A 25,328-nucleotide genomic window follows, 5' to 3' on the forward strand; every position below is an offset into this window, starting at 1 on the left:
AAATCTGACCCCGACAATCTCTATTATCCTGAACCTAGCTTGTTCTTCTCCAATTTTTCTTAGCCTTTCTCAACTATACTTGCATACATCTTACCAGGAACACTTCTCACACTATGAGCTCTACTCCTGGAATTTGACCCTCTGAACTATGCACTGGAGCAATGCAGAACTTTTATGTCTCTATATTTCAGCATTTTCTAGTCAATTATCACCTGATTCAGCTGCCTTTCAGCATTTCAGTTTTTTTTTTTTTTTTTTTTTTTAATGTATTCCTGATTGCATTTCTGTTGAGTGTTTTCTACCACTGTGCTGTTACTGCTTCTTTCATTTAGCAACATTTCCAAGTAATTACTCCATACACTAGAATATCTTTATCTTCAGTTTTCATGCCACTATTATTATCTGATTCTTTTTATAGTACTCTTTTCTGCATTTCTAAGCTTTTTCAACAGCCTCCAATTTGGCCACCTAACATTTTATTTTCATTGTTCCTACTAAAGTCTTCCCATGACTTTTGTTTAGCTAGTTAAACACAGTGCTTCAATTTTACATTTTTCTCTATTCTATAAGAGCACAAGCCGATGTTATATATTTAAGCTTATGCCATATTTAAGTTTATAGTTCACTTCTGCAAGCTACTCAACTTTGATTCATTTTAAAAATTTCTTACACACTCTTCTTTTCAATATGATACTCAATTTTATCCTGCTCAAAACTAAATGATCACTTCCAATTTCCTCTGTACACTCTTGTGTCAATAACATGGTCAATGAGACTTTTATTTCTTGCATCTCCTTTCCATGTGCAGGTATGCACATTTGTATGTTAACATGGTGTCAGTAATAACTAGCCTATCCTGAACATAAATCCAGAGGTATTTACCATTGCTATTAGCTTTGTGCTTTTCTCCAAATTTTCACATTTCTATATGTCTGGTAATCATTTTATACTTTGCTATTCAGATCTCCAACAAGGACAAACTATTCCTTTTTCATTGCATCAGATGCCTTCTAGTGCCACAAAAAATTCCTCTACTTCATTCTCAGTAGAACCACAGGCACAAATAAGTCTCAATGTCCAGTTCCCATTCTGGTACTTATTCAATTCTTCTGCTAGTTCTATTTCTTTTCCATTGATGCTTCATATGTTGGTAGTACTAATCTTGAACTCTGCTTATGTTGAGTTGGGATATGTTTTCAAATTTGTTCCAGTAGCTGACTTTTTTGCTGTTTGCCTTGGTTCCCTGACAAAAACAACATGAGGCCTTGTTTAACTGGGCGATGTCCCAGCTGGAATGAAATTCTGTTATGCTGTTCCATCATTTTTACATTATGGTTTAAGCCAATAAGAATACAATTTGGTCAGCTAAATTTCAAATTGCAGCCTATCCTCATCATTCAGTATCCAGATAGATACCTAATAGGATGCACCACAGGATTGTAAGGATTAGACATTAGATCAGAAGCCCTGGTCTGTTCTCCACATTCCTTAAAAGACTACATGGATGTCTCCTCCCAGTTATCTGACTTTGAACCTCAGCACCAAAGAACTAACCAATACATGATAAACATGAAAAGACCCTATTTCATCATTTCATCTCAATCTCTTGAGAATTAAATAAGATAACCTCCCTTACTTTTGAAACATTCTCGCTCTCACCACTCTATCAGGCAATGCATTCACGGTTCAACCACCCTCCATGCAAAGAAACCACTCCTCACGCTCTTGCTCACAGTTTCCTTTCGTAACTTCCACGGATGGCCTCTTGTCATCACTCCTTCCCACTGTTCAACCAAGCGAAAGAACTCCCCAGTGTCAACCCTGTAATCACCTCTCAACAGTTTAAAAGTCTCAATCATATCACCTCTCCTTCTATCCAGCAAACTCTGCAGTCCACATTCCCTCAGCCGATCCTCATAACTAACATTGTACAGTCCTGAAACTGTCTTTGTTATTAGTCTTTGTACCCTTTCCACAGTTAATTTATCCCCTTCAAATCCTGGGGACCAAACCTGAGAACAATAGTCTAAGTGTGGTCTGATAAGGGTCTTATACAGAGGAATGATAACTCTTATCTCTGCAGGTCAGCGTCCTTCTCATTATTGCAGCAATCCTCTGTGTTACCTTCACCACTTTTGCAATATGTCCCTTGAATTTCAAGTTTCTATCAATCATCAACCCCAGATCTCTTGTCTCCCCTGCTTCCTCATATAGATCCTCCAATAGAGTATGCAGCATCCTATCGATGTGTCCCAAACCTCAAGACCTTACATTTTGCTGCATTAAACTGACACCCCAATTCATTTGCCCATCTGTCTAGCTTATTCAAATCCTCTTGCAGGACTACCACATCTGCACTATTACTAATAACCCTTCCTAGCTTCATATCATCTGCAAACAACTGAATATCCCCCCACCCCTGCAATCCACTGACAATGTCATTGATATACAGGTTAAACAATATAGGTCCCAGTACTGAGCCCTGCAGGACCCCACTTGTAACCCTCTGCCTCCTTGAAACTGCCCCACCATACATAACTCTCTGAATACCTATCAGACAGCCAATTCTGTATCCAGTTGACCAACCTGACATCCAAACCCATGTGCTGCAACTTAAATATCAGCTTATCATGTGGCACCCTGTCAAATGCCTTCACTAAAAGCAAGAAAAATGGCAGTATATGCCTTTCCCTCATCTACTGATCTTGTAACTTTATTATAAAAGGCTAGCATATTACTAAAACAAGAGTGCCCCCTCACAAATCCATGTTGACTCTCACAGATAACATTACACTCATCTGCCCCATGTTGTATATGGTCCCTAACTAATTTCTCCAAGATCTTAACAACTACTGATGACACACAAACTGGCCTATAATTAGACACTTCCAGTCTGCTACTGCCCTTATGCAATGGCACTAATCTTACCTTCCTTCTATTCCCCAGGCAACTTTCCCATAGCCAGATTTTCATTGAAAAGCTAGGTCAAAGGAGCTGTCAGTTCCTTAGCACATTTTCTCGAAACTCGTGGTGAAAGTTATCCAGTCCCACAGCTTTACTGAGATCCAGAGTACTCAGTATTTGGAACATGCCCTCCTCCTACACCTCTAAACCTCGAACCTGCCCTATCCCTCTAGTAATAAAATTAAGATAAACAGTTAAGTCACAGTGTAGCATTAAGCAGGTTACCTATTTTTCAGCAGTACTAAGAATTAGTTCTCGGGCATTCTTAACAGGACAGCATTTCTTCTGGCCTTCTGTAAAAGAATTATTTGGAACAACATACACTACATGGTTTGAGAATATCTAATATCCCAAGTGATGTGAGTTTTTAACTCAGAGTTTTCTTCTTTGGGGATTTTCAAATATCTCATACATTAATTAGCTTAGACTATTCCCTTCTATTTATGATTTGCTCAAGTCTTGTATAATTGCGCCTGCTACCTTATTTTATCTCTCTCGCTCTCTCTCTCTCTCAAAGTAAGTATTGGAATGAAGCACTAGAGATTACAGCATTCATTTTGGATGATTCTCTCTTTAAGACATACTCTTCTATGAGCTTTTTCCAAACAAATGTAAGTAGATAGTACTGTCAATTCATTGATGCAATTCTTTAAACAGGAGCCATTCCCATCAACTAGATTTCTGACAGAACTTCCTTTTAACAAGTACAGTGATCTCATAACTTCTTACTTACTGCAGCACTTTTTTTTTTGGAAAACAACAGGTGCCAGTATGCATTGTTTTCTAACAGGAAAAGTTGAATAAAAATGGTACCACATCCATACGTCATGAGTACTTTTAATAAAGGCGCCGGTATCCCACACCATTGCATGTCATCACAAAAAAAAGCATGGCTTACAATGCCTTCAGCTGGCATTTTAGTTTGTCTTCCATCAAGCTCAAAAACTTTGACTTCAAAACTCTGACATAACGCTTATAAACCTTACCAGCTACATGTATAGCACTGTTGCTGCAAGGCAGTGAAAAGAAAAGGTGAATGTGAGAAAAGAGATGGACGTATCAGCTTGTTTGTCTGTATCTTTTCTTACGTTCCCTGTTTCACTTTTCTATATTTCTCCAATGTTTCCCTTTGCTTGCTTCTCTAAAGATTTAGTGCTTCTTTTACATCCTCAAAATCCTCTGAATCATGTGATTGATTAGAATTTTGGAATACACTCTTCATAACAGGTAGCACTATTTAACACGTTACACGACATGACTGGTTGCTCATCACAATATGCAAATTAAATATCATGTGAGAATTCAGTTCTCTCGAAGGGTTTCAGCCACAGGAATGAATTCTAACATGTAGAAAACTATTACTATATCATTTACCTGATGACAATCTACTGAAACAGGCAGCACACTGTTATTTATACTGTTGGATACTTTACTAGTCATTTTGGTTTTTAGCTCATAATATTTTAAATTTCATAATCTTTAAATTCATAGATTTCCAAATTGTTTTATTTATGGTTTTATTCTTACTTTTTGATATATCTTTACTCATTTATTTAGTTTTCAACCTTCCACATTGTTTTAAGATCTAACATTATGTTTTGGCCAAATTAAAATCAGTGATGAGCTATAAGGGGCTCGCGTGAGCCCTTTGTTAATTTTTCTTAAATTTGTGAGCCCCTTATTCTTCTTGTTCACTTTTTTATTTTTTCAAAAAAAATTTTTTTTTGAAACATATGAAGCAACAAACTCACACAGTAACCTAAACAAAAATTAGTCTATTCGGCAGTGTATAGATTATTTGGAATTATTCTTTCAACTCCTCTATAACAAATGCGCTCTAGTTTGAAAATAAAATAAGCGCATGCGCTATCTTTACCCTTCTGGTAGCCAATTGTATGGTAAAACTTGTAGCCTATTATGGTAAATCCAGTAGCCAATCAGATGTTTTATAAAAGATTTCATTCTTATTATATTTTGATAGTTAAAAAATGTTTTTCTTATGTAAGATAAATTAACACGGTTGATTGTGTGCAAATATTTCATGTTTAGATCATGAAATATTTGTTTAAAAATGATTAGAGGTTGACTGCCCTTTTTGATTGGAATTTGTATGCAAGCTGTATTAATAAAATTTTTGGTGTGAAATACATTTTTTTTTTCTCAATGATGCGAGCCCCATTGTTAAAATTTCCATAGCTCACCACTGCTTAAAATTTGCTTTACATATCGCCATCGTTCTGATCTTCATATTATCCAGGTATGCCTGATTTATTACTTTTTCTGATTTAAAAATTAAAACATTTTGCACAACAATATATTCATCCAAAGTTCTGCACATTCATTCATCATTTAGTTAAGCATTTATATATACACTTGCCACTGATGCTCTTTTGCAACCTTATGTGTGAGAGCATCACTTAAAAGAAATATGATCAAGATTAAAAAAAACATGCATCAGTCTATATATCACATTAATACAGGTTATAACAACACATGAAATTGAGTCTAATTTCACAGTGAAGTGCATTAATGTAATTATGCTGCATTTTCTTCCCTTTTCCCCCCGGAGAATGGCCTATCATGGCAATAACTTGACTTCTTTGCAACTTAATTAATGCTCTGATAGGACAGTTAATAATCCCATCTACAGTGTATTATGGCTGTCAATTGCATGTTCTTCTGGCCAGTTTGCTGTTTTGCAAGAAGAAAAACTTGAGTTTCCAGAAGAAAAAAAACCTGCCACCTCTATAAGACTGGTTAACTTATTCAATTAAAATGCTGGAATAAAGGTCTTCTGATCTTAGACACGATTTGAATCAGGTCATGTCAACCAAAAGTAACCTAATTGTTGAAACCAAACATGCTTCAGGGGCTCTGCTGAATTTTTGGTAAAAAGTGAGGAAAAAAAAAAAATTCCATTTAAATGCTAAAGACTGCTACTATACACAAGAGTATATTCAAATATATTCTCAATTACTTTAAGTACACTGATATTTTTTAAATTTCATATTTGTATATTATATATTTATCTGGCATGTAACATCAATTTTTTTTTTAAGATTGTCAACTCCCACTAATAAAAATAATGAATATGGCAAACACATTATACTGTAATCAACAGGAAAAAGAAATATGAAAACCCTATTCTGTAGCTCTGAAACTAAGTCAATGCTATACTATTTCAAGCAAATTTTGCATATATAATCAAGCTCACTTACCCTGCTCTTAGGGTCTGGGCATAAAACTTCATGAAAAGTAACCAAATCATCTTCAGTTAAAAGATAGTTTCCCAAAAGTGCAGCAAATACACAAAAACGATTAGGATGTAAATTTAAGCTTTTGGCAACTTCATCCAAAATAAACTCTTTTGTTTCTAAAGAACCCTTTATGAAAATGAAAAATATAAATAAATAACTGCAAATATATACTCATATATAGTTGTATTAACATAATATTTAAAGAAATGTTAATCAATATCATGTAAAACTTCACTAAATCTCTAAAGCTTCAGTGATGAAAAGCAGACTCAACATTCTCCTCCAAAATTAAAATATACATATAATACATGCACAGATATCTCAGAGAATAGAAATATATGGAATTTATGTATTTGTACAGAAAACTCTCTTTCTCTCAATGAACAATTCCTGTTTCTGAATATTAAGGAACAGCAGAAATTACTACTGAGAAAAAAAAAAAAAAAAAAAAAAAAGCTGAAAAGTTTGTGTATGTATGTGTAAAAGGAAAAGGGATTTTGTTCATGGATTACTGGCACAAGAGCTGCAAAGCTTATATTATGCCATTCCACAGCAATGCAATGAAAAATAACTAAATTAGTAAATAATGCTATGTGTAAAAAATAAAATAATTTGAAACTGTACAGACACAAATAGTATTTATGATCAAATGAGTTTGTATATAAATTATTTGTAAAAAAAAAAACTTCATGCAATTTGTCTGAATCTGACAAGATCTGGTAAGTGTATATAACTCGAAAGGATTGGTAATAACTGCATTCCAACAAAATATCAGTCAGTGTTGACTATACCTTTGGTTAGAAAGAGCTGGGTTTGAATTCTGCCTAGGATGCAAAGACCTTTTATAAGTGGTTTTCAACTGAAGGCAAGTTAACTAGTCTCAAGCAGGGGTAGCATGGTTTTTCATCCCACAAAAAACAGAAAAACCAGCCAGCAGAACATACATAATTAACAGATATAATACACTAGCCTCACAACTTTATTGCTTCAGCTATAATTAATCCCAAATAGTCAATAGTTCACCAGAGCATGGTATCTGGCAAAATGAGTGTTACAATGTTTACAGATAAAGTCACCAACCCTCAACAGAAAAGAATGTTTAAGATGACTATGACCTATCTAGAGCCTAGCAAGAACAACTTCCTCTCTTCTGTTTCTATGCTGAAAATGTTTAATTTCAGGCTTAATCTCATGGTATTTACTGTCAGTGCTTCCTACCATGATGACTGTCATTAATTAATTAGATCTGATCTTATTAAATGTCTGTAATCTGTATACAATAAGAATATTAAAATAGGTGTGAGAATTGGAATAGTTAAAGCAACAGTCTGGAGTATTGCAAGTTATGGAAGTGAGTCATGGGCACTCAGAGAGAGATATGGAAATAATTAATGCATTGGAAATGTGGTGTTATAGACGGATGGAAAAGATTAGCTATACAGAGAGAATATCAAATCAAGAAGTTTTAAGAAGAGTTGGGATGGAAAGAACACTGCTTAAAAACATTACGCAAAGAAAGACCAGATTTGCAGGACATTTGACAAGAACTATATTACAAGGGAAAGTTGAAGGGAAGAGAAGATGTGGAAGGCCAACCAAAGAGTGGTTTAATGACATCTTGGAATGGACTAGTTTAAGAATGATGGAGGCAACAGACCAAATAAAATGGAGAAGAGCGACTCATCTGCTGCAACCCTCTTTTTACAAAACACTACCAGACGACAACAAATCTGTATATAGGGTTGATAAACAGTATGTGGAAAAAGTATAAGCTAACCTAGCAGCCGCAATCTCATTTCCCTTAATTCCAATGTGTCCGAGAATCCAGCACAACCAAACATCAAAGCACTAGATGTTGATTGTACAGGCGGAGAGAGTGCCTGTAAAGAACTCAATGAGGCTGTATAAATTATAAGCTTTTGATAGCAGTTTTCTTTTAGATGTACAAGTGGAATCTGACTGGATACAACGTAGTCGGGAAAAACAGCAGCACAACCAAGAGGTTTCTATCTCCAGCCATTAGAATAGATGGGTAAGAAAGCAGAGTGCTCTGCTCAGTATGCATTAAAACAGTTGTAGGTAAAATGATGATGGAGCATTCTACTTTCTTAGCAGGCACAGCGCAAGGCTGCATGATGGACTAAAAACCAATGGAGAAATACCATTATGTTTAGTGCAGGTAATGTTAAAATTCATGCCAAAAACTTGTATAATTTTTTTCACTTGCACACCAAACAGTCCATTTTTGTATATTGAATTTTGCAAAACAGAAAAAATAAAATAAAAACACTAGCCCATGCAGGATGTTTAAGAAGTGACTTTTTAGAGCTTAGTTAAGTCTGCCAAAGTGACACAGCATGTTCATTTGCATGGACAAAGGCTTTTAAGTGGATGAAGTGTAAAATGCACTAGTACTATTTGTATACCCTGATGAATGTGTATGTAAGTTTTCTGCCATAAATAAATCTAACAATTTAGTTTCTGTTACTACTGGGATAATAGTTTATCCCATCCTTAACTCTGGGACGAAGAGTGCATTTTCGGCAGAAGCATACAGAGACACTTTTTTTTTTCCTACTGAAAACCTGAACCCATAACAAAGAGTCCATGAGCAGATATGATTGACTGCTTGTTGAAGTTGCCTTTCAATAACCCTCATGCAATAAGAATGACAGTAAATTGTGAAGTCATCAACATATAGAACATTACCTACTGTATGAGGAACTTGTTTAGTGATTGAGTTTGATGGCAAACAATGTTACACTTAGAAAACACTCTTTTCTTGTGTAAAGATGTGCTTCCAGTTCAGTCTTTCAAGACTGAGCTAGCAAAAACTTTTTTAATAAAAACAGGAAAATTCCGTTGAGACCTTAATTATACAGGTATTTTAACATGCCATATCTCCAGGCTGTGTCATGAGCTTTTTTTCAAGTCAAAGAAAACTGAAAACTCATGTTTTTTGTTTCAGGAATATACTCTTATATGTTGGAAGTTTTTTTCACTTGGTTAGACTATAAATTATATATTTAGTTTAATCTTTTATTCAAGTATAAGCAAACAAAGTCTGAGGGCTGAAGTATCTTCAGGACCGGGAATGGCAAACAACGTTACACTTAGAAAACACTCTTTTCTTGTGTAAAGATGTGCTTCCAGTTCAGTCTTTCAAGACTGAGCTAGCAAAAACTTTTTTAATAAAAAAAGGAAAATTCCATTGAGACCTTAATTATACAGGTATTTTAACATGCCATATCTCTGGGCTGTGTCATGAGCTTTTTTTCATGTCAAAGAAAACTGAAAACTCATGTTTTTTGTTTCAGGAATATACTCTTATATGTTGGAAGTTTTTTTTCACTTGGTTAGACTATATATGATATATTTAGTTTAATCTTTGATTCAAGTATAAGCAAACAAAGTTTGAGGGCTGAAGTATCTTCAGGACTGGGGTAACTCGTGGCAAAGGTGGACTAAGTTCTCATCACTTTCCTTAGTATAACCTTCCTAAATATATAATTTATAGTCTAACCAAGTGAAAAAAAATTCCAACATCTTTCTCTAATCTTCCCATCTTAACATCCACACTTTTTATAATTCCTTCTGTATTAATCTGACAGAATCCCTTAACTAACTTGAAGGTCTCTATCATATCTCCTCTTTTCCTCCTATCCACATTCCTTATAACCAACATGCCAGAGTTCTGATAACAAGGCATGCCTATCTATAGATGTCAAAACATCAAGTGTTATTTGCTTAATTGTAAGTAAAGTAATTACTTCAACAAGTATTTGGCCTCCATAAATTCTACAATGAATACATTCCATTATGTTCCATGGCAGATAAATAGTGTGTTCTATATCTAATGTTCATTTTCCAGATTTTGTCTCATGCAATTTTTGTACTGGTTGTCGGACTGACAGATGATATAATTGGATCCAAGAGTACTGGCCTGAGCACATTTAAAAGTTATGAAATTTGATGTAGTTAGGTATCTATGAAGTATATTCCATGCTCTGTCTTGATGTTTTTGGCTGCTGTGCATTCAGGGGTCCGCTTTGGATACTGTGGAAATCCAGATGATGGTTTTGGAATTGTAGTTTTTGCCTGAAGAATAAATACTGCTTCATTAACAAGTGTTCAGCTGACTATCTCAGCATTAAATTTTTTAAGATAAGACAATGTCCTGGTCAATTTTCTGTGTGGAAATCTGTGTAAGAGAGCACGGTTCTTGTAAGGATACAGTGCAAAACACAGGGAAATGATCACTTTTATAAATATTTTCCTACATCTCACATGAGCAGTGGAATAATGACAGGGGAGTAGATTAAGATCTACTGCCGAATAAAAATGGGTAGGCATATAAAAGAATGTATTGTGTCCAGTATTAAGAACTGTCAAGCATATGCTCAACAATCCAGCTTCAATATAGAGGCTGGATTCATGTCAGCACCCACCCACCCACACACAGAACACTGTGCTCATACAAGTCACCCATATGTATGAGTGACTGATATTGAAGCTACTGAGGCAGTTTCAATATCAGATTATCAAAGTTGATTTGTGTTAACTCAGCATAAATACCAATGCCCAACTCCAAACTTGGCATAGTTTCAACATCCCAGGTATGGAACTGAGCTGAGACATGGATAATACTGAACAGGATTCGCACCAGACATGGAAGATGTGCAAACTCTCTGTACAAGTGGGGAAAAATTCCCTCACTGGAATGTGACTGCGGGCACCTGAATCAATCAATCCACCACATTTCTACTGAGTGTAGTCTTCGTGCATACACAGGTCAAAGAAACGACTTCCTGGAGGCAACAACGCCTGTTATAGACTGGATCAGACAACCTGATCTTAACTTATAACTGTTTTGTTTGTTGAAAGTATAAGTGTCTTTGTTTTATTCTAATTGTTTGTCACTTACTTTTTACATATTTATTTTGACTTATGTACCTTTATAACTGCATGTAGATTGCCATATGCTAAATAAATGGAACATACTGTATTTCGTAATAAGAAATCCCACTGAGAGACAGATGGCTACTACTTCCAGTGCAGTATTAAACTATGTTCTATAAAGGATTGTGGTTGCTTACTAGGATAATTTCTAGTTTTGTGCTTACGAATAATAGTGAAATGCTTTAAAGTGGGATCTTCACTGGGTTTCAAACATGTCTCCTGAAGACACAAACTTATGTTTCTGCAGACAAACCTTGATATCACTGATATTTTGAAAAATTCACAACAGTTTGAATGTAGGAATTTTCTATTCTTTTGGCTTTGTAGACCTGTCTGATTTCCGAGAGACTGAGGGCTTACATTTGTCAAATGATTTTGGAAAGTATGGACAGCCAAGCATCCATCTCTTCCTCTGAAAAAATATTTAATATATCATCTGATGTGTTCAGGATCATTAATGTGTTTAGTTTACATTCAGATACAGAAGTATCATTTTCTCTGTGGGGCTGTCTATGGTGGATTTTCTTTCAGTGATGTCCTTGCCACAATTTTCTTGACAACTAGTTCTCACAATGAGTGGGATTATTTTGAGTACTGTTTCAGGAGTGAGACTAATATGTCAGGCAAATGATGCTTGCCACAGAGAAGCACTCATGATCATATATACTGAAATTATTGGATGGTGGAATACACACATTTGGTTGCTCCTTATATTTAAATAACTGCCACCTTCTTGGAATCCTGATAAGAGATATTTTCTGTTTTTATCTTTTGTATTTTTCATCCTCCTTAGGCATGCATAAGAATAAGGCTAGATGGTCTTCCACACAGTTGACGCATTTAGGTTTCTTTGTAGATTGATTTATCATCACACTCTTTATTACCATATCAAATACAGATAGAAGAACCATAGTCAATAAAATGAGAGGCAGTTTGAGCATGTCTATTTCTGACATTTAAAGAATCTTAGTGAAATAGCAATGTTGAGCCTAACGGGACAATTTAGATATCCTGATTTTACCAATGTTAAGAGGTTTGGATATATCCAAAGGAAGGATGATATATCTAGTCAGAACCAGGTATATCTGTGATGAAACTTAAGTCAGTAATCTTAAGTTAGTGCAGTTATCTCTTGTATTTCAGTAGAAGTGAAAGGATGATTAGTGAAAAATATTTTGGTTTGAATCTTGTCACACTGTGAGACTTATAAGGACTTTCTAAAGCAAAGATGGGTCAGCCAATCTAAGATGAAGATATCAGAGTGACCCTTTGTGAACTTGGTTCAAATTTTGTCAAATTAAAAACTAAATGGATAAATCAACATTGAGTATTGTTTTTTCTTTCAATTTTATTGACTATGAACTATAGAATATTCAAAGAGCAAGAGATTATTGAATAAGCTTGCTCCTTTTTGACATGATGGCTCAGTTACATTGACTATCTCATAATTAAGATAGTCAACATAACTCAGAGCCATCAAATTTGACAGGCTTCAATTAATAACTCAAACAGGCACTAAAATTACAATCTCTGAAACCAGAAGACCAGAGATCACAGATATGAGTTCTGAGAAAAATTATGGGAGTGAACAGATGACATCAATGGCAGAATCATATTAAAAATGAGGATATTAGGAAGGAACCTGACATTCTTAGAATTCAGGAATGAGTTGGCAGTCTGAGGTGTTGAAAAATCCAGAGTATTTTAGTAATAAGGTGCGACACCTTTTGGCTGCTTGTACATGGAAATATGACTTGGTACTCATATTGCATAGTATTATACATGTCCACAAGGATGTGTGCTTTGCATTATGGGATACTTAGGCAAGTGATGCAAAGTCATTAGCCTCTATATATGAGTTGCCCAGTTGCGTGAGTAACTTCACGCACAAACTTTGTTTTGCTTCCACTTGGATAAAGGATTAAACCAAGAGTATAATATAATTTCCTGGCATCTTTAAGGTGGTATGGGCACTTAAACAGAATGGGATAGGAAAGGTTAGCAAAACAGGTGCTTTTTGCCAGTGTGGCAGGAGGAAAGATCCAAATATTAATTATATTAGAGAAAATCATATTCTTGTTTTAATACTTTATCCAAGTGTAAGCAAATAAAGTTTGTGCAAAAGTATCCCTATAATAAATTTAGTTTAATCCTTTAGCCAAGTGTAGGCAAACAAAGTCTGCGCCTAAAGTAGTTCAGGACCGAGGCAACTTGTAGCAAAGGTGGACCAAGCTTTCATCACTCCTTCTCCTTGTCTCAGTATCTCCCATAATGCAAAGCACATCTCCTTGTGGACATGCATTAAGGGAAGGGCCACTACCCAGACTGGTTTCGACCTTTATTGAGGTCTCATCAGTGGGAGGCAAACTCAGAAGTGGTGATACAAAGGCAGAAGCAATGGAGAGGTTATATTTACTTATACGAGTTGCCAAAAGGTGTACCTTATTATTAATTTACTCTGGATTTAGAGAAAGATGTTGGAAGTTTATTTTCCACTTGATTAGACTATAATAAATTTAGTTTAATCCTTTACCCAAGTGTAGTCAAACAAAGTTTGCGCCTAAAGTAGTTCAGGACCGAGGCAACTTGTAGCAAAGGTGGACCAAACTTTCATCACTCCTTGTCTTAGTATCTCCCATAATGCAAAACACATCTCCTTACCACTTCTGGGTCTGCCTCCCACTGATGAGACATCAATAAAGGTCGCAACCGGTCTTGGTAGTGGCCCTTCCCTTAATGCATAGCATTATACATGTCCACAAGGAGATGTGCTTTGCATTATGGGAGATACTGAGACAAGGAGTGATGAGAGCTTGGTCCACCTTTGCTACGAGTTACCTCAGTCCTGAACTACTTCAGGTGCAAACTTTGTTTGCCTACACTTGGGTAAAGGATTAAAATAAATTTATTATAGCTAACCAAGTGGAAAATAAACTTCCAGCAATAGTATCCTCATGATTAAACTACCTGCTGACTTCACATGAAATGTCTCAATATCCTGTAATGCAAAGTACACTTTCTTTCAAACATGTATATTGCTATGCATTATGGAAAGGTCACTACTCAGTATTATTAGTTATTTAAATTTAGTATCTTTCTTAGTGTAGCTCCCACTGATGAGACCTCAATGCATTATACACATCAGAGAGGAAGATGCAACTCCCCCCCCCATAATAATTTTTTTTTTGTTGTTGTTAAAAACTTGTACAACAAATACATATTTTTTTAAGACTAATATTTCTTGACAGATCATAGATACCACATTCAATGTCAGTCTTCATTTCTAAAACTGGCACTTTGTTTGGGAGCGATGACAAAATCAAAACACTAAGAACAGCAACAATGTCTTCTATAAGCAGTTGTGGTGATAAATTCACTACTATGTGTTCTTACTGTAGTTATGGCTGGTATGTGTTTTACTGTTGGATAGCTTTATATTTTTTCAAGTGAATGGTTCTTAACTTATTTTCAAATTCTTTAGTAGCTGCAATTTCACCACTTTTGTAGAAGATCATAGGTATCTATGATCGACTACAATTCTGGATTTAGCATTCCAGATAGTTCTTCCACTCTGTAACACACTGATTTTGACAAGCTCAACACAGCTGCCCTGATCTGTTCTCAGATAAGCTTGCCTACATGTAGATATGTTTGGCTTTTGCTAAATGAAACTTTTGTTTAATCTTAGACAATTAGGAATACTACTAGTGCCCCAGCATCTTTTTAAGGAAGGCAAGCCTATTGAGTTGTTGCGAGAATTTTAGTCTCCATTTATCTAACTAATGTGCTTTACATGCATCAGCTTCTCCATGTAGAATTGTGTACGTATATACAGGCTAGTGGTTATCATAATAAGTGCTTCACAGTGTAAACACTAAAAGAAAAAACAATTAATTTATTGATTTATTAAACTTATGCTCTGATGTTGCTGATTAGAAAACCAGCAAAATGTTAGCAAATTCAGTGAATTAATTATTGTTATTTGTTACGGTGGTGTTTTTATACCATGATGCATTTTTATGAATAATCATCAACTATGTCTATCTGTACATATATTTTATATCAGCAATGTCAGTAGATGGGTTAGCAAAATAAAAACAAGAAAATATAGAAAATCAGAGAAAGGTGGATATATATCAGGGGTGGGCAAACTGTGGCTCACGAGCCGCATGCGGCTCCCAAAGCTACTCTGTGCAGCTCCTGAACAATATTGGTTTTCATTGTCAATATTCTATAGTAGTATGGTGTGTACCAATATTAGAATATTTTATTTCGTAAATGCTTTAAAGATAAGTAAAAAACATATATTTTGAAACTTTACATATTTAGCTTTTAAATGGTGCCAGCCAAAAGGGTTGTTAACGTGGTTTTTATTATCATATTTGGTTGGTAAAAAGTGTTTTGACATTTTATGGCCTGTGTCACTTCTGCCAAAATTAGTTCCAAAAGTGACTATGTCCATTGCCTGGACTCTGCATCATCACTCTTCATGCACTACACACAAGTTACATGCTTGTGGTGGTAGCGGAACATAACTAGTGAATTTTAGTGTAGATAAGTACTTTTCTGATTAATAAATAATTAAGATTGATTTTAGTGAAAGTTATAAAACCCTTGTTTAAAATGACTGAACAAACAACAGAAGAGTATAAAACAGAAATACAAACAAGAAATGAGTGCATTTAACCAACAATGGGAGGACGATTTTGCTTTTACTGTTAAGGGTGAAAGGGCTCTGTGTCTTATCTGTCATACAACCATCAACCATCAGCCACGTTAAAGCCAGTAATGTAAACTGTCACCATGAATGTAATCATAAAAATTTTGCATCTGAATTTCCTCCTGAATCAGAACCGCGAAAAAAAAAGATAAAACGTTTGAAATCTAATTTAGTCACTCAACAAAATAACCTATTTTCCCTCTGTAAACAAAGTGATTTGATTACTGAAGCTAGTTTTGTTATAGCTTGGAATATTGCTCGAAGTACCTTAAAGTCATGGAGAATTTGTAAAAAAGAATATTAGTGATGTGATTGCAATTCTCGCTCCAGAGAACTCAAAACTTAAACAGGCAATAGAACAAATTCCTATCTCCTGCTGCACTGCTGAGAGATATATTTCTGAAATATTTTCTGTGGCTCTTGAACATTCAAAAATGTATTATATGTGGCTCTTATTACCGAAAAACTTGCCCACCCCTGATATATATACTCATCATGGCCACTATATAGCTGCCAAAGAACTTTATAAGGCTGGCTTAGATCTTCTAAATAGTGTCAAAAGGATAACAGAGGCCTAAAAATAGACATCAGAAACTTGTGGTTATAAGGAAAAAAAAAACAAAAAAAAAGTTAATTTTTGCAGTTTTTTTACACCCTTAAAAAATAAAAATTTAATACAATAAAAAGCATTTTGCTCATCAATTTCATCAATATAACATTAATAAAGTTCACAACCCCTATCTGTTTATTCCATACTGAATCCCAAATAGCATCTTCCAACCAATTAAAATTCATGTCCTTTATTTCAGCTGCATCCATAAGAAGGGCAAAATATTCATGCTTCTGTCAATCTACTATGCCTTACCAATGTTATTATAGTTCGCCAGCAGATTAGAGATCCTTCGATACTTCTGCGCATGTCACAAAAAGGAGAATCCATTCCGATAATAGGGTAATCGACCCGTATTGCGGGATGAGTTGTTTATTATTACACATTGGAAAATTAACTTCAGTTTTATGATCATTATAGTTAACTATGTTGCTTGTATAACAGTTGGAAAATTTTACCTATAAAGCACGTGATTTCACGTGTTGGCGACCAATTCGTATGTCCTTCATTTCTTTCTCCCCTTCAGCATGAATCGACTATCTTGGAAAATTTTCAAGTGGAGATCTTTAAAGCGTGGGCATACTATAAACCTAGAATTTTCACTATACAATTCTGCTCTAGCTCAAGACTGCCTTACCTCAATTCACCTTTACCATTCTTGTAAATAAGATGACTATGCTGACCTCTCTGATTCTTTATCTCTGAAAGTTTATTAAGAGAATCTAATTATGCAAACTGGGAGATTATCTTCATGGGAGACTTGCCAGCCAATAGAGCTAATTAAGAAAACCTTGGGCTTTTCTTAGCTAGCTCTTCTTCCAAATACACTGTAGATGTTTGTTACCTCTTGGCAACTTCAGCCATAATCCTGCCATGTTTCCCATTCTACAGCCTGATCTTCTCCCAGACAATCTCAGCTCTTCATATTTTACGGTACTATAACAATGCCAGTTTGCCTCTGAGTTTGTTTCATTTCTATAGATTACTATGTCTACTCTCCTGCTCCAACCAAATAACTAAAATAACCATATTTATTGATGATAGCTGATGAGTTGCAGCCAAGGAGTATAGAAGTTGAACTGCAGGATAGAGAAAAGAGGATATTTGAGGCTATTTGGTGTGAGATAGAGTCTAGCAGAACAAAATATACAATTGGGTGCTGCTATAGACCAGGTGATGGAATAGATGGTGGGGATAGTATGCATAGGCAAATAGAAGAAATGAGTGGAAGGAGGAGGGTAATTATTATGGGTGATTTCAATTATGGTAACATTGACTGGAAAGAGGAGAGGACACATGGGAGGAAGGAATTGGATTTTATGCGGTTATTAAGGGATAACTATCTGCGACAGCATATAGTCGAAAATACTAGGGGGAAGAGAGTGCTTGACCTAGTAATTGCATCTGAGAATGTGGCTGTAACGAACATGACCATGTTGCCACCAACTGGTGAGAGTGATCATAAGGTCATGACTTGGGAGGTGGCTAAACGAGTGGAATTTACAATTAAGACAGGGTACATGTGGAATTACCAGGCTGGTAAGTATGACAAGCTTAGGACTGTGCTTGGCTCAGTGCCATGGCATGTAAAACTGCAAGGGCTGGATGTTGATAGTGCATGGGAGGCGGTTACGAAGTATTTGCAGGAGGTAATGGTTGACTGTATACCAAAAGTCTGAATAATAAATCAAGTAGGGGTTAAATGGATGAATAACACTATTAAGCTTGAGCTGCAAAAAAAGAAACAATTGTGGAGGGAATTTAAGGAGAAAGGTAACCAGCAGGTGCAGGAACAGTAGAAAGCTCAGGCCAGGATGGTAACAAGGGTGGTAAGAAAAGCAAAAGCGGAATGAAAGAAAATTGGCCATGCAGGCTAAAGAGAATCTCAAACAGTTTTTTCAATATGTTGCAAGTAAACAGAAAAATGTTCATGGCAGAATGATTTTAAAAAATGCTGAGGGTAGGGAGGTAATCAGTCGATATAATGGAATTACCGAGCAAGCACTTTGCAAGAGTATATCATCCAGGTGGTGACATTGCAGGAATGGAAGAACCAACAGCTTATACTGGAATTGAGATGAATGAAGTAAAGGTAAATAGTCTATTACAGAACCTCAATGTCAATACAACTGTGGGATTGGATGGTATACCAGCTTGTGTCGTATGTGAAGCGGCTAAAGAATTGTCAGTGCCCTTGACCATTTTGTTTAATTTGAGCCTCGGGTCTGTGTCAGTCCAAAGGGGGTGGAAAGAGAGGAAAATAGTTCCACTGCATAAAGGAGGTTCCAAGACTGCTGTTGAAAATTACCGGCCGATCAGCATATCAGGAATCGTTGTCAAGGTCTTAGAGAAATTAGTCAAGAAAAGAATACAGGATTGGATAGATGAAAATGGGATATTGTATGGGGGACAACATGGTGTTGTGAAGGGTAGATCATGCCTTAGTAACCTGCTCACATTTTATAACACAGTGACGGCTGAACTGGATAAGGGTAATGGGTTTACAGTGATTCTACTGGACTTTGCTAAGGCCTTTGACAGGATAACACATGGAATTCTAATCAGTAAATTGCAGCATATGGAGATGGATATAAGGTTGGTGAGATGGATAGGAGGGTGGTTGATGGAGAGATATCAGAAAGTGGTTTATTCAGGAGTAGAGTCCACAAGACGGCCTGTGACTAGTGGTGTGCCACAAGGATCTGTTCTTGGACCACTGCTGTTTAATTTGTTCATTAATGATATGGGAAAGGATCTGAGAGGAACAGTTTGTTTGTTTGCGGATGATGCAAAGTTGGGTAGGGCAATAGTGAATGCAGATGATGTCAAAATTTTGCAGGATGATTTGGATAGATTGGAGGTCTGGGCTAAGGAGAATGGATATCAATTTAACGTGGCAAAATGTAAGGTTATACATTATGGGGTGAAAAGATTAGCAACAGTTTACTACATTGGTGGAACTGTACTCCAGGAAATTGATGAGGCACAATATTTAGGAGTGCTGGTGAATAAGGAGTTGAAGTTTAGGGGGAATATTGCAAAATTGGCCAAATCAGCTCATCAAATCACTTGGTTGCTGAAGAATACATTGACAAGCAGGTTATTGTTCCTCTGTATCAAGCCTCGATAAGACCCCACCTCGATTACTGTGCCCAGATTTGGTCACCTAGGTTTCTTCTTGATGGGGAGGAGGTGGAGAGGATCCAGAGGCGAGTGACCAAGATGATAGCAGGTCTGTGGAATGAACCTTATGAGAACAGGTTGAGGATTTGTGGGTTGCAAAAATTGGTTGATAGACGGAGAAGGGGAGATATGACATTCAAATTACTGAAGGGTTTCTATAAAATTAATTCAGAAGATATTTTTGAAAACAGGGCTGTTGTGGGAGGACTAGGGGACATCCATGGAAACTGGGCAAAAGTGTAGTTAGTAAGGGGTGTTAGAGCTGTGTGCTTTACTTTTAGAGTGGTGAATGAGTGGAATGGGCTGCCAGAGTCTGTGGTGGATGCTGCGACAGTGAATGAGTTTAAGGCGAGGTATGATAGATACTGTATGAATGTCAAATAGTTGTGATGAACATGATTTGGGGCCTCCCTCGATGAGTCTAAGGACTTCCTGGAGTTGCCCGTAATAATAATAATAATACTGGAATGGAGGCCTTCATTCCATACACCTGCAAACACCCAATTCTGTCTAAATCCTAACAAAATGTGGCAAAGCAGTTCAAGACAAAAATTAAACAGTTGCCAGTTGCCATCCACTCCATGTAGAATTTTCATATGTAGTCCTTGAATGGTTTGTTGACAGATACATCTGCTGTAGAAAAGGTGTAAGATCACCAGGAATAATAGCCACATCAGTCCTCACATCCGAAAGGTGTTTTACTATTTCAGGTCCTAAGTGTCCTCGGAAACTATTCCACATGAGGGATAGTTTCTCATATGCATATGATTGGTGCAGTATTAACAAAAGATCGTGTGACTCAACAACAAAGACAAGCCGACGACTGTTGAGTTGAAATACTGATTTTCTTCAACTGAATTCCAAAATATCTGAAACTGCCATAACAACATTCACTATCTATTTCTTAAAGTTTTAAACATTTTTCATGTGCAAGGTAAAATTTTAAAATTTCTTTTTTCGTAAAGTAAAATCAGGGGTCCAAGATTACACGAGGACAATTATATTGGAGTAAATATGGTACATTGAGTGGAAAGTGGGTGAGAAAAGAAATGAGAGGTTGTTCCAGTAAATTATATAAGGCTGATGTGAAGAGGAGTGAGTTGGATTTTTACACACACAGAGAGTGATGATTGAGCAGAATGCTAAGAGTCAGTGACTAAGGTATGTTCAATATGATAAGTATGTTGCCATGATGAGTGCTTATTCCACAGATTATAATAATACAGGTATCCCTCAATGTTACCACGTATATCAAAATCGCGTTAATCAAATCTAATAATCAATGGTAAAAATTACAATTTGTTCATGCTCGATTACTGTATTAATAATTCATTTTATTTGGTACTCTTTTAGGAAAGATAAAAAACGAATGCAAAGTAAATGTTTAATAAATACTTGTACTACATTACTTACTGCAATTTTTTTTTATCAAAAGAAATTATCAAGAGTCGTTTGAACAGTTTTAGTTTTTTTCTTATCAGTATAAATTCTATAACAACAAGTAAAATGACTCTGAAGGCCTCGGCAAACAAGCAATAAAAACAAAGAAAAAACACTGCAAATATAATACATGATGGTACAAATTAAGTGGATATTGAATCCAATATTATTTCATAGTCGAATATAGAAACTACAAGAGTTTCGTGCCGAATATATAGAAACTAAAAGTTTCGGTGGATTTATGCATAAGCAACCTTACGGGCAACTCGTAGTAAAGGTGGAGTAAGCTCCAGATCACTTTCGTTAGTATTTTCCATAATGTAAAGTACATCTCCTAGAGGAGATGTATGAATAAGCCTTTTGCTCTCTATTTCAGTAATACATGATGGTTTATTCATTTTCAGTTACAATCTAGAAATTATTGAAAAAGGAATAAAAAAACAACAACAACTAAACCATACTATATTGACATCGGAGGTCGCGGTATCTCTCAGATACAATTTACTGTCAAATATCACAAACCTTTACATAACGTGTGTAAAACCAAACTGACAGCAAAAAAGAGTGTGTAATATCACTCGTGACATATGAAGACACAGCTACTCATGACCTCCAAGCTATACACTGAATTGTGTAAGAATATTTATATTAAACATTTTGCATGTATCTGTCAGATCAGCTGCCAGTTCTGCAGGGTTAAAGGCACATTAATCAAAACTCTAGCCGTGTATATCAAGGGATTGCCGCAATTAATTTTGCCGCATTAAGCAAGGAATACCTGTAATAATGTATGGAAAAAGTAAAGAGCTGAGTTGAATATCTTCAAATTTGATATCAGTTTAATACTAATGCCACTTTTCTTCATAACGTGATTCATATAGATGATGAATAACAATGGACACAATGTGCACTCTTGCAATAGATCTGATTTTTACATCGAACCATTTTTCAGGACCTCTTTCAATTTTAAATGTTGACTTACATCAGACTAGAGGAACTTTTTTTAAGTCTTTGCTCAACTGGTTCCTGAGTTAGTAGATGTCTGACTGGATAAGGGTGGAGAGTGACTACTCTTTCACAGCCTCCAAAAGTTAGACAAGACTAAAAAAAAAAGGCCTGTTTTTTAGATCTGAAAAAGCATCAGTGGGTTGAAGAATAATATAAATTTTAATAATACAAATGAACTATGAACCAAATGTGTCATGTGGAACATATGGAAATGCGTCATAATGGAACATGTACATAAATTATTTAATATGTTGAGGATAATTTTGTAAACTTTTGGAAAACAAAGGCAATTGATTACAATTTAAGTTAGGTGAATATATTACGACTTCAGTACTTTCTTTGAATAAATGATTATATTTATAATTATAGCAATGCACGAGTATATGATTATCCCACAGGTTACTGCTGTCAATTCCATGTTAAGCCAGACCAGATTTATGGGGTTTGATAAGCTGAAAAAGGCTTGATGTTTTGAAATATGATTTTTAACTGATCTTCCCATTTTGCCAAAATAAGACAAGCTATAGGATCTTCTAGCCCCAGAAGCTACAATGGTGAAAGTTTGTATTCTGGAGAAGGATAAAGACTGCATATTTAGAAGAAAGGCTAAGGTGGAGGAATTTCTTCAAAATAAAAATGCCTATGCATATGCAATACATATGTAATAGGTGTTCTGTAAACTTCTTTCCATTGAAGATGTTGAGAAAAACTGTCAATTTGTGTCTAATTCTGGGATTATTTAGTAGAGCAGTTGTTAAACAGTTTCCAATTCATGTCAGTGAATTATTCTGTTCCAGAAAGTTTGAGAAATTGTTATCCTCAATTGTATTAAACAATTTATACAATGGGAGGGGGGGGGTCTGGAAAGTTCTGATAAATACCTAGAACAAAAATGATATTAAAGCAACTGATATAATCACAGAAAGAACAGTTTGCTGTAACCAATAAACTGTTCTTTCTTGTGAAGTTTTTAACCAGCATGTTTCATCATATTATAATAATTCGTTCTTTTTCTTTTAGATATATAAGAAGACAAAATTAATATGTATACATAAGACACATGTATTCATATATACATATACAGTATATGTATATATGAATACTGATTCCCTTTGTATATACAAAGGGAGGGGTTAGTATTTTATGTATTTTAGCCACTACAAGACTGTCTATCTAAAAGGGTTCCAGTATAATACAAGCTTCACTGCCCTTTTATATTCAAATATCTATTATTATTCTTCAATCCACAGCAGATTATGTTTCATGAGAAGTAAAATGAACTATTTGTTAATGAGATTAATAAATTAATACAAGATTATCCTGGTCACATGACAGGTTAGGTTCCAGACCGCCATTACATAGTGAATTTTGCCATATACCACATTACTGCTCCCCACCTGCATACTTAAGGATGATATTTTAAGCAACCTTATATGTACATAACTGTAACTTAATTATTTCGTTATGTCAGCTATGTAACTGAAAAAAAGCTAGAATGTTGAATGGTAAACAGTCATTTCTTTTCTCTGCATATTTCTCTGTAACCGGCACACCGGTCTTAAATATACCTCAATGCTAAATTTATTAATTTTAACCTTAGTATCTAATGTAATAATAGGTTTACGAGGCTTCTTTATTTTCAATGGGAGCAAAACCACCCTTGCTTTGATTTTTGGTGTTTATAATAGTTAAACCTTATCATGTGCCTTTTCCATATGTACAACAATTAAATACCAATCCTTGTTATATTTCCATTATGCTTAAATTATTTATCAATGTGTTTTGCAAACGTCTTCTTCAGTTTTTCTTAACCTGTTCAAGTATGTTGCATGAATTTTACCAGGTACACTCAGTGGGAAATTTTTCTAATTCTCACATACCATTTTATTTCCTTTTATACATAGGAATCTTTTATGAGATCTTTACCCCAATCATCTGGAATTCAAACTGCTTATCTTATGCAGGGTTGTCATCATTTATTCATGTATGAATAGGGAATTATATACAGAAATATTCATATGGCAAAAAAAAAACTCATGGAGTTAGTCTATTAGATGAAAGTGAGCCAGGTTACTGTGTTTTGTGGCAAATAATAAATGTTGGATGGGTCATGGGCCTCATCTTTAAAAAGGAGTTTGCTTATATATTGCCAACACTGATTTCCTGGTCTCTCTCTCTCTGTCCATTAGCTGGTCTGTAGAGAGCAAGAACACTGAATGTAGGTGAAGGTGGATGTCTAAGTTGGTGTCCCAACCATTTCAATCATTTTTTTTTAATTGTTTCCATTGTTTCTATTAGGGGTCTTTGCTGGCTTTCTTCAAGAACGGCAGTATTGGGAATGTGATCTTGCCATCCTAGTAATATTCGAAGGCAACTGTCACAAAGGTATTGATGATATTAACTGCTCATTGAGTAGTGATGTTCCATGTCTGGGCACCATACGTAAATATGGCTTGACTGGTGGTTTTGTACAGACGAATTTTGGTATTTGTGATGATGAGACTGGATTTCCAAATATTAGTTAAACTTTTATGGAACTAAAGAGCTCTGTGTTTTTTTTTATACTATGTGAGTTAGAGTATTAATGTAGGAACCAAGATACTGGAAATCATTTTCAGCTTTTTTTCATCTAGTTCTTTTAACTGAATATGTAGATTGTGCATCCTCTGATTCCTGTACTGCTGCTTAATGTCATTGCATTCTTTACCAATTCTTCAGTGGTGTGTATTACCCATTTCCTTTGAGATTATGAAGTCTTAGGAACCAAAGTTTTTGCTGTTATCTCACGGATTGTTCTTGTAGTATCAAACATTCCATTAGTTTGTGTTATAGCACTTTTTTATACTGAGTGTCTGAGTGTGTATAGTAGGAAGAGTTAGGTCACTCCTGTGATATTCATTTGTTATTCTTGTTTTAGTTTTAAAAGTGCTGAGATGAAGTTTTATATGTATAGTTAATATTCTATTATTAGAACTTAGTTCTACACTATTGTAAGGCTGCAATTCTGAGCTGATCTCACCCACTTTTCATTCATTAAAATATGATCAATTTGTGATCTTGTTCCATTTGGATGTTCCCAGATCCATTTTCTTCCAGGTTTGTGTGGAAATTTGCTCTGCAGATTGAAAAGATTATGAATGTTGCATGGTTCAGCTAGAAGATATCCATTTTCATTTGTTGTATTGTG

At 35.4% G+C, this 25,328-nt stretch overlaps 1 protein-coding gene across 2 annotated transcripts in view; it reads right to left on the minus strand.

Annotated features, from left to right (window-relative positions):
- LOC150110124 (constitutive coactivator of PPAR-gamma-like protein 1 homolog) overlaps positions 1–25,328 on the minus strand; it is a 299,942-nt gene that overhangs the window by 259,486 nt on the left and 15,128 nt on the right. For both annotated transcript variants that reach the window (XM_090397994.1, XM_090397986.1), the window contains exon 2: positions 6,183–6,347. In XM_090397994.1, coding sequence (XP_090254120.1) covers positions 6,183–6,347 — 165 coding nt within the window. The remainder of the gene's footprint in view (positions 1–6,182; positions 6,348–25,328) is intronic.

This window comes from Typopeltis vanoorti, chromosome 1, assembly GCF_054136105.1.
Source record: "Typopeltis vanoorti isolate ZY-2024b chromosome 1, IOZ_Tvanoo_1.0, whole genome shotgun sequence".
NCBI classification, from domain to species: domain Eukaryota; kingdom Metazoa; phylum Arthropoda; class Arachnida; order Uropygi; family Thelyphonidae; genus Typopeltis; species Typopeltis vanoorti.